The sequence below is a fragment of the Paramormyrops kingsleyae genome, chromosome 7, assembly GCF_048594095.1.
Source record: "Paramormyrops kingsleyae isolate MSU_618 chromosome 7, PKINGS_0.4, whole genome shotgun sequence".
In the NCBI taxonomy this organism is placed as follows: Eukaryota; Metazoa; Chordata; class Actinopteri; order Osteoglossiformes; family Mormyridae; genus Paramormyrops; species Paramormyrops kingsleyae.
This window is the reverse complement of record NC_132803.1, coordinates 25,423,067-25,443,077: the sequence shown is the minus strand read 5'-3', so window position 1 is coordinate 25,443,077 and position 20,011 is coordinate 25,423,067. Positions and strand designations below refer to the sequence as shown.

Sequence of the window (20,011 nt, the reverse complement as noted above, 5' to 3'; positions counted from 1 at the left end):
GGCGCGCACACACACACATTGACACAAGCGCGCACACACACACAAACACAGACACAGGCGCGCACACACACACATGGACACAAGCGCGCGCACACACACACACATGGACACAGGCGCGCGCACACACACACACACATGGACACAAGCGCACACACACACACAAACACATAGACACAGGCGCACGCACACACACACACATGGACACAGGCGCGCGCACACACACACACACATGGACACAAGCGCACACACACACACAAACACATAGACACAGGCACACGCGCACACACACATGGACACAAGCGCGCACAAACACATAGACACAGGCGCGCACACACACACATGGACACAAGCGCGCACACACACACAAACACAGACACAGGCGCGCACACACACACATGGACACAAGCGCGCGCACACACACACATGGACACAGGCGCGCGCACACACACACACACATGGACACAAGCGCACACACACACACACACAAACACATAGACACAGGCGCACGCACACACACACACACATGGACACAGGCGCGCGCACACACACACACACATGGACACAAGCGCACACACACACACACATGGACACAAGCGCGCACACACACACACACATGGACACAAGCGCGCACACACACATAGACACAGGCGCACGCACACACACACACACATGGACACAAGCGCACACACACACACAAACACATAGACACAGGCGCACGCACACACACACATGGACACAAGCGCGCACACACACACACACACATGGACACAAGCGCGCACACACACACACACACATGGACACAAGCGCGCACACACACACACACACATGGACACAAGCGCGCACACACACACAAACACATGGACACAGGCGCGCACACACACATAGACACAGGCGCACGCACACACACATGGACACAAGCGCGCACACACACACAAACACATGGACACAGGCGCGCGGGCACACACACACACGGACACAGGCACACGCACACACACACATGGACACAAGCGCGCACACACACACACATACACATAGACACAGGCGCGCACACATAGACACAGGCGCACGCACACACACATGGACACAAGCGCGCACACACACACAAACACATAGACACAGGCACACGCGCACACACACATGGACACAAGCGCGCACAAACACATAGACACAGGCGCGCACACACACACATTGACACAAGCGCGCACACACACACAAACACAGACACAGGCGCGCACACACACACATGGACACAAGCGCGCGCACACACACACACATGGACACAGGCGCGCGCACACACACACACACATGGACACAAGCGCACACACACACACAAACACATAGACACAGGCGCACGCACACACACACACATGGACACAGGCGCACGCACACACACACACATGGACACAGGCGCGCGCACACACACACACACATGGACACAAGCGCACACACACACACAAACACATAGACACAGGCACACGCGCACACACACATGGACACAAGCGCGCACAAACACATAGACACAGGCGCGCACACACACACATGGACACAAGCGCGCACACACACACAAACACAGACACAGGCGCGCACACACACACATGGACACAAGCGCGCGCACACACACACATGGACACAGGCGCGCGCACACACACACACACATGGACACAAGCGCACACACACACACACACAAACACATAGACACAGGCGCACGCACACACACACACACATGGACACAGGCGCGCGCACACACACACACACATGGACACAAGCGCACACACACACACACATGGACACAAGCGCGCACACACACACACACATGGACACAAGCGCGCACACACACATAGACACAGGCGCACGCACACACACAAACACATGGACACAAGCGCACACACACACACAAACACATAGACACAGGCGCACGCACACACACACATGGACACAAGCGCGCACACACACACACACATGGACACAAGCGCGCACACACACACACATGGACACAAGCGCGCACACACACACACACACATGGACACAAGCGCGCACACACACACAAACACATGGACACAGGCGCGCACACACACATAGACACAGGCGCACGCACACACACATGGACACAAGCGCGCACACACACACAAACACATGGACACAGGCGCGCGGGCACACACACACACGGACACACACACAGCATGAATTGGGCCACTTCGATTTTTTTAGCCAGACACAAATGCAAAGCACAAAAAAAATGATATGTAGTTATAGTCACTAAATTTAACAAAAAAACAAACTAAAATATTTTCATACCCACTGATTGAGGTGAATTTTTTAAGATCCTAAATAACGGGGGAAATTTCCATGGAGGTCACTTGTATTTGAATGCCGCCATCTGTTACTCTAAGCTCTTCATTTCTTTGCGTTGCCATTTCTTACGCCTCTCGTCCGTCTGTTGCAGAATGGAAACAGGGAGGGCTCCTTTGATATACTGGGAACTGACATTTGGGCTGCCAACACTTTGGATTCTCACGGGTAAGATGCCTGTGCATGTCATCAGTGTTTCATTCGCAAACTGATGGACCACGAGTATCATGGATATGATCCTATGATCCAGGCCCGGGCCTGATCCTTTGCGGTTTAATATTGTGTAACTCAGGTATAGGAGTATATTTTTTATTTTGTATGTGTTGGACTGCGTTCAGCAATTGTGTGACAAGAGATGTTGTCACTTTCAGCATCATTTTCATTGTTTCCTGAAAAGTATATGCCGGAAGCACCGTGGATATTTCAAATCAAATCACCTTTATTGTCACATCAGTAGAACAAGTGAACTAGTGAGTGAAAATCTTGGGTCACGAGTTTCCTATCAGCAGTGCAGTACGTTAAATAAATGCAAACTGTACATGAAACAGCTGTACAGCAGTATACACTCTATGTATATGCGCAAGGAATCTGTGTAAGACACAGTACAACACAAGACAATGCAATATAAACGCAATACACCATAGTGCAGACAGACACTGTAGGTAAACACCACCCTTAGTGCACCAGAGGCATTCACTAGTGCGGTGGGGTGGTGACCTGGGGGGGGCTGCAGTTCCAGCAGCAGTTACTATATATTCTCTGTTGTTCTGTTGCAAGAAATCGGACTTTCCAGTCAGACAGCTGCTGCAGATGTACTGTGTGAAGTTTCATTTTGCATCCTTTGTAGTTCAGTACCAGCACAGACCTTTTCTTGTCGCTGGGATTGCAGGCAGGTGCTTGTGTCTCCTTCTCCTGCTTACTCCGCTAACCTCAGGATTATTAGCGTTATAGAGTATTAGAAATTGTGCTATAGACAGTTTTCAGTAGCTAATATGCAGCAGACACCTGTATCGGTCTCTGGGAGGGGCGTGTGGCCCAGGGGATTAGGATGTTATCCCTGTCATCAGAAGATCACTGGTTCAAATCCTGCGGTTGGAGTGATGTCACCACTGGGCTATTTAACCCCCAGTTGCTCCAGAGGCGCCTGTCCCTGCTTTTTCAAAATGTATGTCACTCCGGATAAAACCATTGCTAAATAAATAATCCCTGCCTAAGGCATGTCAGTGGAACGGCTAAAGGAGGTTTCCCTGCCTGCGCAGTTACATAGTACAAATACAGTGGCCTTTGCTGACTTGATATCTATGCTTCTATGTCTGTTACACTGCTTAGCGTAGGTACAGTGTATGCTAAGCTGTGACTTGTTGCTCCTAAGACTCACACCTGTTGTCTCTGTTGCAGAGCAGCCAGGAGTCAGAGTGAATTATCTGGAAATTAATTCCCTCCTACAGCTTTGCTGAATGTCAGTGTACAATGTGCCAGATTGTGTGACCCCCGTCATAATAAACACACACAGTTACACACTCCATGATACACTCTATACTTGATAATCAGTATTGTGGGTGGATCCGTGGAATTACGTTTTAACATGATGATCTTCAGATCAAATAACAGATTAAATTTAATTTCTTGGTGAAGAATGGAAGGGAAAAAGACATAATCCCAGTGAGAGGTGCTATATCTGTGGGTGCCTGAGTATTCATTAGCTCTGTTCTCTGTTGTACTGGATTTACTGGTTTTGAAACTGAATTTGGTTCATATCTACCAGGAATTATTTCTTCTTCTTCTTCTTTGAAAGTAATGTGACCAGATTAACTATTCCCCCCACTTATCTAATTGCATGAATATTATTAGCCTAAGTTTATATATTAGCTTGTTTTTCTTTAACAATTCAGCCGTACGTTTTCGCATAAGCATTTACAACGACTCGGGTACTCAGTACTCAGTACTCAGCTCCAGTCTGGCTCCTCCTTATTGCTTTAGTTCAGGACTTGGGGAAATGTGTAACGAACCTCGCAGTGTGTTCTTCATGTTCTTTGCAGAGGAGCGACCTGGGACCTTCAGCCAGAGAAGCTTGATATCTCGCAGTTTCACCGGAAGCCATTCAGGGGGACGCCGAAGCCCCTCCCACACTTTGACCGAGAAGGGTGAGTGTCATGCAGAGGAAACCCACTCAAGTCATTATGCACAAATGCACATTATGCACAAATGCACAACGCACATTATGGAATGCACGCATAAAGAAATTTACATTATCATTGGGATTAATAGTATTGGTATTGTTTTTGAATTTTGTCATCATTATGGGTCGAGTCCGTTCCCTTTGCCTCCTGAGGCTTCAGGATGAAGTACTCATAGTACTCATGATATGTCAGTGATGCTGTTGCCTCACACGTCCTGGATTTGAATCCTGCCCCTACTCTGTTTGTCTGGTGTGTGATTCCTCTGTGTGTTTTGTGGGGTTCCTCTTGCAGTCCAAAGACTAGTATTGGTATCAGATCCGATATAGTGCTCATGTACTCATACTCATCCTGCTGGCAATGCAGTGATACCTGTAACCGATACCACGTGATGATGTATTATCGATATCATTGACAAACAAAATAAACGGGGACACAAAATTTCTGTAGTGTAGAAGTACTTCAAAATGCCAAAAACTGAAAGCATATTGGGGCTGCAAACTGTACTCTACTAAAATATCAAAAGAAGGTACAACACAAGTACATACAACACAAGTACATACAACACAAGTACATACAACACAAGTACATACAACACAAGTAATCTAATTAAACATCTAAAAACTGAGGGGTACGATGAAATTGTCTCCAGCAGCACTTTGAAGCAAATGAACCGTGAGCAAACCACTAGCATGGAGAGAGAAAATATCAAACGCAAACGATTACCCTCATGCAGTGAAAATAACCAACTCTTACCCAGTATATTGTTCATAATGATGAAGAATCATTTCATAATGGTGGTGCGTGGAGAGCGTAATACCTACTGAGGTGGTACACATTGAAAACCCTTGTTAAGCACTACTTTAGACTATTTATGCAACATGCTGTATTTTTTAAAATTATTATTATAATGTAATAATAATTACATTATTATTACATTATAATAATAGTTTTTTAAAATACGACGTTTTAATGCCTGGCGTTTCATCAATTACCCACATATCGCTTTTTCGTACTTTACATTTTTATCTAGCTAAAACTAAAAAGTACAGTAAAATGTCCTGGTTCATGCCATGTGCGAGTGTGCTTGTGAGCGTTTGTGTGTTTGTTTGCTTGTGAGTGTTTGTGTGTTTGTGTGTGCTAGGTTAGACATTTGATATTGGATTGAATTTAAATATCACATTATGTTTTTTAGCACTTATTGGTATTATTATCGGCATTGGTATCGGTTAGTGCCAGACACTGAGCACTGGTACTCATATTTGGTCTGGAAAAAATGGTATTAATGCATCCCTACCAAACACATGTACTGCGGTGAATTGGCTTCCTTGAAATGTGCGTGTATGAGTGTCCTACAGTGGCCTGCTGTCCCATCCAGGGTGTTTCTGGTCCAGGTCTGTGTGCCCTTAGGTGCCTGGGATAGGTTCCATGGCCTACTGTCGCATACGTGGTTAGAAAATGCACGTAGGAACTCTTGTCTACTGAATGCCTTTTTTTCTTGCTTTAGGATGATGAAAGGGAAATTCGATGATGACGATGGTATTGACCTGAATGACATGGAGAAGTTCCTTCCTGGCTTCCCAGTAAGTATCACTTTTTTTCCCCCTCCAACCCCCCCTTAGAAACCAGTGTTGTTAAATCTTTCTCGGTAATATGCACTTTACCGCCACCTTCTGGCTGAATTTAACATGGTGGCAAAGAAACTCCACGATTTGTATAAGAAACGTGGCTTTGAAACCTGCGGTGGGTGGAGTACTTTATATTTATGCTGTCAGCCACTGCTCAGTTAATCCCAGTGGGAAATGAATGAACGCTCACCCTCATTTGGTTACAAATGCAGTCATCTCCAAAATATACCGCTATATGTCATGAAGTCAGAGCCAATGTGTGGCAATTGCACAACCTGCTGGACAAAGTGTGATCCTGCAGCCCCGATTTCTTCCTGGGTCTTTCTTTTTGTGTGTTTAGCTCTTAGAATTTGATAATTCTTTATCATCTGTATAAATTTTGTCCAACTCTTCATCAGTTAAGCTTATTTGCTTTTTAAAAACATTTCTATATCGATAGAATTAAATTGTGGTTCTTGGTTTCAAGCAGTTTGAGATAAGTTAATCTGTGAAACTTGAAAAGTTACAAGCTGTTCACTTTATCTGGAACAGTCCTCTGCAAAAGCTGGTTCTTTGCTTTATAGCTTTGGATTCAGACTGAATGGTTAAAAGCATTCATATTTCTTATCATTATAATTGTATGTAATGAGGGTTTTGTTAATGTGATGCTTGCCAGTGCTAATGTTAGTGGTGCATAACTAAAGATTAGTAAAGTTTTTAATGATTGGTGGAAGCTTTTCAAATGTAACCTTGGCGAGACACAACCACGATGCAGACCACCAGTTGCAGCCGAATGAGTTAAGCATTTTGAAGTAGTGCAACCGGTTTGTACATCAGTCACTTGCAGGTACAATGAAAGCTGGAAAAATGCAGCAAAGTATACAAATTGAAAGTAGGAGAAGAGCGCCCTCTGGAGTAATGCAGTTGAAATGCATCATTGATTTGGCTGTGAGGCACAATGGCAGCATAAATAGTATGGATCCTTATAACAGAATTTTGTGTGTCTTACTAAAGGTTTGTTTTAATTTTAAGTTCTCACATTCAAAGCACAGCCTTTCATGCATTCTCCTTCTGATCACTCATTCCGGACAGGATCGCAGAGTTTATCCCAGATACAGGGCAAGGGGGGGGGGAGGGCAGCCCGGAAATCACTTGGCTGCAAGTTTTTGGCTGCTGGAGGAAATTAAAGTATTTGGCGGAAGCGCACCTGACTTGGGGGCAATGTGTAAACTCCCCAAAACAGAGTGGGGGTGGGATTCGAACCTCCAACCCAGGAGAGGTGATATTCTAGCACTACCTACCAAGCCCGGTTAGGCTGCAATTCAATCACTTAGACACTCTATTGCCGGAATGTTCTGTTTCCGTTTGTGTGGGATTTGTTTTGCTGTACTCCACTATGCTCTTAGAACTTTTACGTGCAGGTCCAGTGAATCATTGATTTTGTCTCCGCTATAAACCCGTATACCTTACCCATGTACTCCAAGCACCTGGATTAGACACCAGTTCGCCATAAACCTGTCTGAGTTAAAAGTGGTAACTGATACTAGATCAGCGGATTGTTGTTATTTTTTCCCCCCGAGACATTTTGTTTTCGCATTGCATTTGTGGAAATGGACGTGTGTGTGAGGAACAGCCGACTGTAATTCTACGCTGTAGTCACTGAAAACTGTAATTTCAGTCAGCAAATCGAAATGAAAAGTTACAGAGCATCGCAAAGTACAGCACACGGATGTTTATTTATAGAGCTGTCCTTAATCTAGCAAGCATGTGGTCAGTCTGGCGCAGTCTGTCCCGCTGTGCAGTGAATGGACTCAAACCTCAGCATCCTCCCAGAATGTTTGAGCTGCAGATTCACTGGTCGCAGTGGCTCGTTCATCCCAAGGCCAAATTCAGCAAATGTTTATTTTGAAATTTTTTTGGTAGCAGTTTTTATTCAGCCCGTAAGCCTGGTGACCACGCAGCTGCTTTCCAAATCATGTGTTACTTGTAAAGAAGACTCACTCTACCGTGTGTGTGTGTGTGTGTGTGTGTGTGTGTGTGTGTGTGTGTACGCGCGCGCGCAGTGCCGTGACAAAGTATTTGCTGATTGCATCTTTTTTTCTTTTCTTATTCATAACACTTAATTGTTTCTGATCTCCAAACAAATTTCAGATAATACAAAGGGCAACCTGAGAAAATGCAATGCAGTTTTCTAGTCATTCAACCAATGAACCAAATCTAAATGATAATGGAATAATTTTAACTAGACACACCCAGGCTGGATTGCTGCCAGTCCTGTAGCACCTACACATCATTAAAATAGCACCATTCCAGCAACGTGGGGTTGCATAAGGGGTCTCGAGAAGCAGCACACTGTACCTCAAAGAACTTGCTGAAGACCTGAGAAAGAAAGTTATGGAAATATAGCAGTTGAGAAATGGCTATAATGCACTCTGTAAAACCACTGGACTCCAGTGAAGCACTGTGATTGCCATCATCTCCAGATGTAAAAAAAAACTTGGAGCACTGGCAGATTTGCCCAGTCCATGCGAGAGCTGCAAGTAAAATCCACTACTAAACGAGGAACATGAAGGCTCATCTAACATTTACTAAAAAACACCTAGATTACCCCCAACATTGGCAGAATGCTCTGTGGCCCGATGAGTCAAACGTGGAGCTATTTGGAAGACATGGATCGTGGTACAACTGGTGTAAAGCTAACATAGGTCCCACAGAGAACATCATGGCCACAGTCAGACATGGCGGCGGGAGCGTGATGCTGTGGGGCCTGGGTGACTTTCCGTAAATGAGGGACACGTGAATTCAGCCGTGTACCAGAACGTCCTGAAGGAGAACGTCCTACTCAAGCGCAGTTGGGTTATGCAGCGGTACAATAATCCAAAGCACAAAAACAAATCTACCTCTGAATGGCAGGAAGAAAAACAAAGGTAAGCGTTTGCAGTGGCCTAGTCAAAGTCCTGACTTGAACCCTAGTGAGATGTTTTGGTGGGACTTTAAATGGGCAGTTCATAGTCAAACCCTCCAATGTGGCTGAATTAAAACAATTCTGAAGAGAATTATGGGCCAAAATTACTACACAGCGATGCTGATCTTCTCTTACCGCAAACGTTTGATTGTAGTTGTTGCTGGTAAAGGTGGCACAAAACCAAGTTTTAAGTTTAGGGGGCAATTACTTTGACACATGGATGATTATGGGTGTTGGTTAATTACTTTCCTTCATTGAATCAAATCCTCATTTAAAAACTGTGTTGTGTTTACTCAGGTTGTCCTTTGTATTATACAAAACTTGTTTGGAGATCAGAAAGAATTAAGCTAAAACATATGGAATGAGGCAGGGGGCAAATACTTTGTCACGGCTTGTATGTATAAGAAAATGATGCTTAAATGATCTTTATGTTGGTGTAAAAGTATAGTAAGCCTGTCAAAGTGTGTTATACATTTCGAAACCTCCGCGTATTTGCAGCAGTCATGTAAACACATTGTATTGCTAATCGATACCTCATTGATTTTAAACCAATGTAATTAATTAAGGGAGCTGGTAGTATAATTTAGCAAATAGATGGAACAGCTGGAGTGCCCCTGAGGAGAGGTTTGGGCCTGAAGCGGTGCTCATCTAACCATCCAACAGCTATTTGGAAAACAGAAGACATTCTTGTTAGTTTTTTATTAATACTCTTCATTTACCTATGTTCTATTTGTTAATTGTTATATGTTCTAATTGTTAACAATGTAAAAAAAAAAAAAATTTCTGAGCAAATATACAGTTACTACCCAGATCAATAGCTTTAACCATTTTTTCGACTCCCTAGGACTTTAGCACAGTACAGTGCAAATATCCTTTTCAGGTTTGACCGTTGGTGTCAGCGGCGTGGTCCCGATGACTCCCTCCCTCCAGAAACTCCCCCGGTAATGAGTGTAGGTGACGTGATGTGGTCCGCTGTGCAGCACCTCCACGGGTAGCTTCAGAATATCGTAGAGCACATGAAAGGAAGCTCATTGGTCTCCTTTAAGAGTGTTTGCAGTGTGTCTGCAGGTTCCTTGTAATCTCAGTGAATTGCTCCCGTTTTTCATAGAAATAAATTATGTGGGTTAAAAAGACATTGGGATGCCCACGAATTGAGCCTGAATGCCTCTGAGAAGACACTTTGGCTTCATTACTTTCTCTTTCTAGAACTTTCCTCAGTCAGCGAGATGTTGTGACTTTTCGACTTTTGGTGCATGGTATGTGTTTTTTTTTTTTCGGGAGAACTTTTTGACCTTTTCCCTCTTCATGAACTCATGCACTTACATAACTAACAGCATATACTATAAATCAGGCCAATATTTTGAATATTAATGATGCTGCATTGAATCCATAACTGCTTGTTGCAGCCTAGAAACCTTCTACAGCACGGGTGTCAAACTCCAGTCCTGGGGGGGCCGGAGCCCTGCACAGTCTTTGGTTTACCCTCCTTTAACACACCTGATTCAACTCCTTGTGCTAATTGCCACACAGCTCTTGATCTCAATCATTTGTGGTGGAACAGCGAAAGAACTAAGCTACACAGGGCTCCGGCCCTGCAGGACTGGAGTTTGACACCCCTGTTGTACAGTATAGAATGGTGTTTCCCAACCCGGTCCTCGGGGACCTATGGACGGCCCACGTTTTTGCTCTCTCCCAGCTCTCTGCCAGACAGTCCACATTTTTGGGAGCTGGGAGGGAGCAAAAACGTGGACTGTCTGCGGGTCTCCGAGGACTGGGTTGGGAAACACTGGTATAGAATATCAGTAACTTGTTTTTTGGAATAATTAACACCTTCCTGATTTGGGAATACTTCCTGAGAAATAGCCTTCAAAAAGAAAGCAGTACCTTCTACCAGCTCATCACTGTGACCCGGTTCAGCATGGAGCTGAAGGAGACCTGTGTGCTGCCCCCTACAGGGTCACGTTTGGAGGTGCTGCTGCATCATGCGGCCAATATCCAGATGCCAGATATGACCGGCAGACAAGGGAGCTGAAGGGTTAATAGCTGCAAGGATGGATATATTTCTGATTTTGCTGACATCATTCACCATTTGGATGTGTTTTTCCTGTTAATATTAAGTTTGGCGACCTTCTGTTGTGCTATCACAGTAGCTAGGCTTATATTATTCATTGTGTGATTGACACCCCTTGAAGAAACACATCTGAAACACAGCCCCATTTCTGTGCACTATGATTGCGGCCCGATTTCATCTCTGCGGTCCTCTCCCTCTCCTGCCTGGTAGCTCATCCAGCTCAGTTGGGTCAGTTCTGCCGACCAGTTCCCATCTTTGAACATCCGTCCGGTGCCTCCCCGCGAGAACTTTCCAGGCACGGTTAATTGATGCTCTTTGCTCCGATATTCTCTGTCATTATCTATGATTCAGACGCGTATGACTCTGCTTTTAGCTGGGGGCTGCTATCGAATCCCTCTCTTAATAGAAAGGAGAGGAAGGACAGAGAAGTTGGCGCCGTATGAATGCGACTCCGCATCCGGAGAGCTGCAAGCTTAGGTGTAAGAACTGTAGGATGTCGAAGTAAGTCATTTATTTGTGGAGCACATTTCTAGACAAAAGTGTACACCAAAGTGCCTTACAAAGCATAATGCAGATCCCTTGCATACAAAGCAAAATACACACAAGAATAGAAGATCTAAGTTGAACTGCAACAAGAATAGTGATAGAAAAATGAAATCTCAGAGCTACATCATACCGGACTGATTGCCTGTCTGTAGTATTATGTCTTAGGAGCAAATGTAAAGGCAGTGGCTGATTTGGCTTGTTTGACGTGGAATTGAGGAAGCGGCATCACCCTTCAGTTTTAGTCGAGACCTTGGAAATGTCTGACAGAAGCTGTGGATTCCATCTCAAGGATCTCAAAGCTATATGAGGTTTGATTAGATCTGATGTGTACTGTAAGTCGGGGCCAAACCCATGCGTAGACTTAAAAACATAAAGTAAACCTTTAAACTTTAAAAATTTCTCTAGTGAACAGGTAGCTATCGTACCGATAAGTTGAGCTGCAGCATTTTGAACAATGGATCTTAAGTGGAAAAAGCAGCTTCTGACCACATAATTAACTTGTTTGTCAAAGCTGAAGTATACTCTACACCAGGGGATCTCAAAGTCCAGACCACCGTCCGGATGTGGACCAAGCAGAAAGTTAATGCAGACCCAGCCGATAAGGCACCTTATCAGTCGATATGGTAACGTAAAAAGGCTTGAAGTGGGAAAGTAGGTTGTGGTACAAAAATACAATGAAGGACCACCAAACTTTGCATGCACATAACTCGTCATAATCCCCCCCCCCACCCCGACAGACAGTCAACAATCAGAGCGCTCTAAAAAGTTCCTGTTTTTCTTATATGTTTATGTCCACAGCAAAGGTTATTGTTAATTCATTAACATTCATGAAACGCTGTTTTGTTCGTGAAAATTCTTCCGAACCTCTGACTTTGAACGAAAATCGGTTGCAGACCTTTGAACAGAGTCTTTGAGAAGCCCTGCTCTTCATCTGTGCTCTAAGTGGGCCGGCAGCATGCAGCTGTACCATAGCTCTGTGAGGGAGAACGGCATTAAAATATGCACATTTTTTAAACTTTTCTCCTATTTATAAATTAATGAAAAACATTGTAAGTATCACAGATCCCGATATACATGAGCTCTGCATTCTCTAGGCCTTGCTAACAGAGCCCAGGGTTTTCTTCTTGTTAATGGCGTGAATGAGCCCTACAGAAAGCTGCTCATTTATAGACAGTGTGAGAAACTTCTCACTCGCACGGCCAGTGACTGTAATCTTGGCCACAGCCAGATGCTTCTCCCGTTAAAAGATCTGAAACCAGCGCTCACAACTGGGCAGAGTTTTAGTTTTTTTGTTTTTTTTTTTGAAGTAAGTGTATTATACCCTTATAGTCCATGCCTGCCTTCATGGGTGTGGGGGGCTGATCTGGTATGATGGTGCTTGGTTCTGCAGGCCTATCGAGTCACAGAGGATGCGTCCGATGTTGGGTGGCGAGAGGGGAAAAAAGGAACAAAAAGAAACCCGGTCCAACTTTCTGGTCCCTGGGCCTACGTGCACAAGAGCAGGAGTCTCCTCAGGTCGCGCCCCCCATGCCGAGCCCCCCCAACACCTTCCCTTCCCCCCTGAGCTAGACAAACATGACTCTGCTCTCTGGGACGGTGCTAAGCAAGGCAGGGCTAGGTGACTCCTGGAGTCTTTGGTGGTTGCCCACCCCCCCCCCCCCCCCACCCCTGCAACCGCCACCTCACTTCACCTCTACCCCTCCCCCTTCCCACGCGCCACAGAACAATTAAGAGGTCAGCAAACCGCAATGCCGGCCCCCTACACCCTTTTCCTGCCATTGTGAGCGCTGTGACTGAGCGCTAAAGAACGTACGCATGGTGGAATGAGGAACACGCCGTCTTGACGGACGCCTCCCCCCTCCGCCCCCAGCGCCGCGTGAATATAGCCGCCGCGTGACATCTTTATGATCTCATCCAAAATAACGAACTTCTGCCTGATGAAAGAAGCCCCTTTCGGCTATTTTAACACACGGCCAGTTACGACAGGCGGTCAGCGCTTCTGCTGTGTACCGGCGGTATATAAGACAGTTGGAATACATTAACGTTCTGCGTAACAGAATATTTCTTTGGTATGAGTCCCAGCTCCTGAGGCATAAATATTCTTGCTTTATTACGAGTACTTTCCCCCATGCAGACTGTGGAATGGATTAAAGATTGCCTGTGTCTAGTTTGATTTTCAAGCATATGTGTATTCTAGAAGTCCCAGATATTTGGAGTACTTTTATAAAATGATGCATCCTCAGGTTAATGTCGTTTTTGAGTTGTGTGTACTGAAGGAAGTCTTGGTTACATCCACTGTCAAACAGTATTGGACTACAAACTATAGAAAACACAACATTTGCAATTATAATAAATGAATAGGAGAATGAGGTAACCATGGTTGATTTAAACAATGAAAAATGCTGTCTGCTCATTGGCTGGGGCATTTTACGTGTTCGGGAACCTTCATGAAACGTGGAGGTGCATGAAACCTCGGACACAGGGCACATGTGCTTTGCTGGTATGTGAGAGTAAGCCATTGTCCCTGTGCTGAGCATATTCCAAATATTTTTTGTGTTTCAGAATGCTCGACAGTGATCAGAAGTTTGAATTTGTTCCTTTTGTCGTTTTTATACAATCCAGCTGCACGGTACTTTGTACTTTGGTGGGGGGGGGGGGGCTGTAAAACAGTGTTATGCTGTTGCCATCTTTGCCTGAGTTGCCTGGCAACATAGAAAATGGAGAGCTGGTAGTGGAAAGACTGAGGAATCTTCCGGTTTTGGAGTCTGAAGTCGAGCAGCTCGTTTGAACAGGAATTTACCTCTAACCGGCATCAGTCTGAATACCCCTGAGAATAATGAGAGATACAGTCTCATGGATTTGTGATTTGAGTTTGGGCTTCGTATACAGAAAATGCTGAATAAATCATTTGTGAGTGACTGTGAAATCAGGTGAGAGTGTCTGTGTCTGTAGCGCAGGTAGTGGCCCGCAACAGAAATAAATGAGGGACCAGCCGCAGATGGCGAGTCGATTAGCTTGCTCATTGTCATAAAAAATGTTAAAAGGCTCATATGCACTACAGAATGTCTCTCTCCAATCCGCACGTTACTGGCTGGAATAAAGCAGTTCTCTGTGTCCCTTGGGCAGCAACATAACAATTTGTTTGTTGTTTTTGCTCTTAATACCGGAGCTTTTCCAGCATGATTGATGTAACGTTTTTCATTGTACTTTTTGATTTCTGTACATATTTGTTTCTTTGTTAAATTTCAATGTTAATATGAGCTTTTGGATACTGATTCCTAGTTGCACATTAGTAACATTTTAATGTTGGAATTATCTGTAGATTTGTTGTATCAGTATGGTCCAGTATGATATTGCTGACTAAGCTGCTTGGGATGGCGCAAACTGGACGACTTTGCTGAACCTCCTACGTTTTAGGGGTCTACCTTGGTGGACGTTAATCTTTATAAGCTTTTCTTAAATGCTTTAATTCCCTATGATAGGCCATTGAGAGCCTTATTCCCAGAAGGGATCTGCAGTCTCCACACACACTGCTGGAACCTGATTTAAGCCCAGAACAATTATGACACACTATTATTAAAGTTTTATTTACACATGCAAGTATAGAAAAACTGAAAATGTGGAAATATGAGAAAGTCCAGGGTTTTCTGACAGACTATCACTTACCTGAAGAGTTTTCTAGTCCTGAGAAAATATATATATATACTGGTATAATGTGATATATACACACACATATTAAATGTCATATACATTTTGTTTATTTTAGTTAAATGCAGTGCCAGACAGGCATAGATATGCTGGTGATGAACAATGGACAGAATATTTTGCGAATGCATGGAGGCCAACAGGATAATGACATGGAGGGGGTTAAAGGAAGTGACCTCGAGCATCTGACTGCCACTTCCTCTTTCTGAAGCGCATCTTTCAGCTCCCCCTGACTCAAGGCCTGCTAACTCTCCAGCCTTCCTTGGAGTTTGCCTCCCGCTCCCCTGCATATTCCATGGAATTCCCCCTGCCCCCTGGGCCTGGTCAAGCCTGGAGCCCAGGAACGTGGCATTCTGCAGGTCTTTCCAATTTAACAGACTTCCTGAAGGATAAAAAAGTAACCCTACTGGCTCATGTATTTGCCTCAAGACCATAGCTTTCTAATAATAATGGAGAACTGCTTTCTCAGTTATATGTCGGTTTGGATAAACGTGTCTGCTAAAGAACTTATTGTAATATCAGTTGTTTTGGAGACTCGTTTGTTGCGTATCCGTAGCAGGAGCCCTGAGTTTAACGTTAGCTTTTAAGCTAAGCTAATTTACTGGCGTCCTTTCAGGTCAACATCTCCCATTAGCGCCTGACCTTCTGGAAGGCAGCCCACTTGGATGTGGGAAGGTCTGACTCGCGGTGCCGTACGTGAGCTTCCTCATCAGCCTTCCACACAGACCCTGTCACGTCCACAGTCGGGTCAGGCTTCGGCTTAATTTCTGGTGAAAGGTCACTGAGGATGTTTGATAATCAGCTCTTTATACATCTAGGTTGTCTTAGTGCTTCGTCTTCTGGGGGATCATAATAAGCGGATGTTTGGAACATTAAAAAAAGAACATTTCCTTTTATGGGAAAGAAATATGTTGTTTTGGCTTCCATATACTCATAAACAGGAGTCACCACCATGATGAATTCTGTCGGATATTTCGATCAGAATGCAAGTCTTACCGTGGACAAAGCGTTTCAAAACCTAGGCTGCATAGCTTTTTTTTTTTTTTTCCCCTCCACCAAAACATTTCACCACGGACACAAACGAGTCTTGCCATGGTCACGTTTTTTGTGTGTATGGACTGGTTGACAGTCCCTGCGCACAAACACAATTATAGTTTAAAAGAATCACATTACACTGATCTTCTGTAGTGGAGGAAAACACACACTTATGATCTGCTGCATGAAGTGGTTTGAGTTTGCTTTTCAGTGTACACACGAGACCCCAACGCTGTCCGCGTTTTCTGGAAGTTATGCTTTTCTTATAGACACACAGGCAGATGTTTTTTTTTTTTTTTACTTTGTCTTTCATAAGAGTGAATACGCTTACAACTGTCGTTCTGTTTTATTTATATCGCACGTCGTCCAGCCCTATAATATACTACAGCCATTTTTCAAATTCAACACAAAATACCCCGCCTCGTGTTATAATGTCATTCGGCACCGGTGCCAGTTTTTATGCCAGTGGAAAACCAACACCCTGAAGTGCCACATTTTTGGTACCTGCTTGAAGTACCAAAAGTACGGTACCTAGTGTGGTGGATAAGTGCCCTTTAATTTAGCTGTGAATTGGACAGCTTTATAGCGCTGTATATCTCGTACGTGCTGTACGTCCTCTGCTATGTTCCAAGCTTCTTCTGTTACTTCTGGGTCAAAGATCAGTGGAGTATGCACTGACCGCCTAGACCAGTTTGAGTTCGATACATGCAGGAGTAATCAACTCCAAATCGCATTACCTGGATGTCTTAGTCCGACTTCAAAAAATTAAATTTAGTACAATTTCAGTCGGACTAACATGTTTACATGTACTTTCAAAGTCCGGTTTTAGTCGGACTAACACAATAATTAAATTGTCTAAGTGCATGTAAACGTACTGAGTCGTGCACACTGCCCTCAAACACCACATGGTGGACACACACACACACACACACACACACACACACACACACACGCACACACACACACACACACACCTCATTATTTACAGCTATTAACATAAAATATTATGCATAACATTAATGTGCATGATAGCAACACAATACTTCACACAGCTATTTATATTAGTTAGACTTGGCATCAGTCCAGTATGCCACATTGCCTGACGGGAGCTCCCAGTGCTACAGTATTATATGGTTATTATGTACTGTATCGTGTACGATTATGTGGTTAAGAGACACGGATAAATTTAAACCATAAACAGTGACACCAAACATGTCATTAACTTGTGTTCCTCCCACATTAAAAACTAATTAGTTACACAACGTAAAGGTGTTAATGATCTCCCTCATTGTTCATGGCTTATATCATCACTTAAATCAGATTTTCCTTGAAAATGGCAAAATCTTCAGCAATAGATAAATTGGGCATGTATCATTGTTCCAGATTTTTAAACAATTTTTAACACAAATTATCCTTCTGTAAAAAGTAATTGACTAATGTGAGCCCTGCATTAAACCATTGGCGTTTGTTTTTGAAGGGGCTTCATGATGAATGCATTTTTTTAATATTGCACCACTATTTTTATCCGATATAGACTGTCAGTGCATTTTCCGTGAGCGAGGAAGTAAATTATCTAATCTTTCAGCGCCTGTGAGCTGTTAAAGATCTGCAAGTTCGGCACTCTCGTAACGCAGAGAGGCACTCTGCCAGGATTGCATTCTTTAAGCTGCCAACCCGCTTTGCTTTCATCAGTCCGTCCATATGTTGGGGTGTTAGCTATTGTTTCAATTATGTTTCAAACAGCTTTACGGCTGATTAAATGTATGCCAGTTGACTAATCTTAATAGTGCTATAATTCTTTATGTTTCAATGGATTGATCCAAAGGAAATGATTTTGTAGCCAAAACAGTTTAACATTTCTTTAGTATCAGTAGCTTTGTAAATATGCAGTCAGTGGCCACTTTATTAATTACCCCCACATGTTACAGTGCTGGACCCCCACTTTTGTCCTGAACCATTTCAAGGGTTGATGAGTCGTGCATTTAGGGAAGCCTTTCCGCACACCGCTGTTGTACTGAGCCATTATTTTTACACTTGTAATCTTCTGGTTCGCTTTAACGAGTCTGGCTATTCTCCTCCATGCTCTCTCATTAACAAGCAACAGAATTGCTGCTGAATGAATATTCCTGTTTATCACACCATTCTTTGTAAGCACGTGAAAAAAAAAAATCTCAGGAGGGTGTCTGTTTTTGAGATGCTGTAACCACCACGTCTGGCACCGACAATCTAGCACATTTAAAATAGGATTCTGCGTCTTCGCTTTTCTTCGCTTAGCCACACAATAACCGGCCCTGTTGACCCTGCCTGTGTGCTGCATATATTCAGCCACATGATTTCTCTGTTTGGAGAGACAGGCTGTTTTCTAATAAACTGGACACTGAATGTGAATAATGCAATTAGCTTAATATCTTTAGACAGTATAATTTGGTCTAATAGTGCGTTATTGCACTTAATTGCACCTAATGGTTTTAGGTTGGGTTTTACAATTGCAATTATGCCATCTTCCCCCCTGGGAATTTTTATGCCGGGTGCCTTAGGAAGTAAGTAGCTTTGGTTAATATCCCAGGCACTTTGGGGTGTCAACTAACAAGCTGCCTGTACCACAATGTACTGAAAAAGGGAACAAAGCTTCTGCTCAAATGCATGTAAATATTTTCTCAGTTTTAATGATGAATAAATATATACGGAATTCAGATTAATGAACTTGTTGCAATTATGCAGCTAAATATTATCTTGAATAGATTAACAAACAGCTAAATCAAACACTTCAGTCTTTCCCCCACTCTTCTTATTCAATTACATATTTTTCTTTGTCTATTGATCTTCAGATGTTTATATAAAATGGATGCCATGCCGTGATATTAGTATCATCCGGTAAATGGTTAACGGGTCGTATCATGTAAAGATTACAAGTATTGCTGAAATCGTTAAACTTTATTTAACGATTGTTATATTCACCCAGTATTTTTTTATTGAATGTGTTTTCACTGGGCTGTTTGTTTTTTTGTTTGCCAGTGTGTAATAGATTTTGATTGGAGCAAGTACTTCGCTTGATTTTGTTTCCACCAATGGGATTTGCTGCCACGAACATCGTGTACAAGTGGCAGCGGGGTTCCAGAAGATGTCTTTTGAACTGCAGTGTCTACAAAGGGGTAAACGGTACGCGGTCCGCCCCGCGCTGCTTGTTCTCTTGGCAGGATACGTGGCTGGCGTTAGTCTCCTGTCTCTCTGCCGTCGAGTCTCACTCAGCCTGCATGCTGGGGTGGCGCCGTGTGTCAAAAATGCTTATTAAGATGCCACTGAGGGCAGGAACTGTATTACATGGGTCCGGTTCCACATCTGTGTCCAATCTGCACTGACCAATCAGGGCAGCCCTTCTGCAGTTACTGAACACTCCTGGAAAAACTGAGTAAGACTGAGAGTGTGTTATGGAGGGAGAAAAAGACCATTTGCCACGCCAGCATATCCTCATCCTAGATTTTGTTTTGTAGCTTTAATCCTCTTCGTAAAAAGGTAAAAAACGTCTCTTAATAAAATCCTTAAAGGAACTTTTTAT

General features: G+C 43.8%; 1 protein-coding gene across 3 annotated transcripts in view; it reads left to right on the top strand.

Moving 5' to 3' along the window:
- Positions 1–20,011, top strand: part of ctif (CBP80/20-dependent translation initiation factor) — an 80,919-nt gene that overhangs the window by 25,372 nt on the left and 35,536 nt on the right. For all 3 annotated transcript variants that reach the window (XM_023792072.2, XM_023792071.2, XM_023792073.2), the window contains 3 exons: positions 2,444–2,517; positions 4,389–4,493; positions 6,034–6,109. In XM_023792072.2, the coding sequence (XP_023647840.2) occupies positions 2,444–2,517; positions 4,389–4,493; positions 6,034–6,109 (255 nt within the window). The remainder of the gene's footprint in view (positions 1–2,443; positions 2,518–4,388; positions 4,494–6,033; positions 6,110–20,011) is intronic.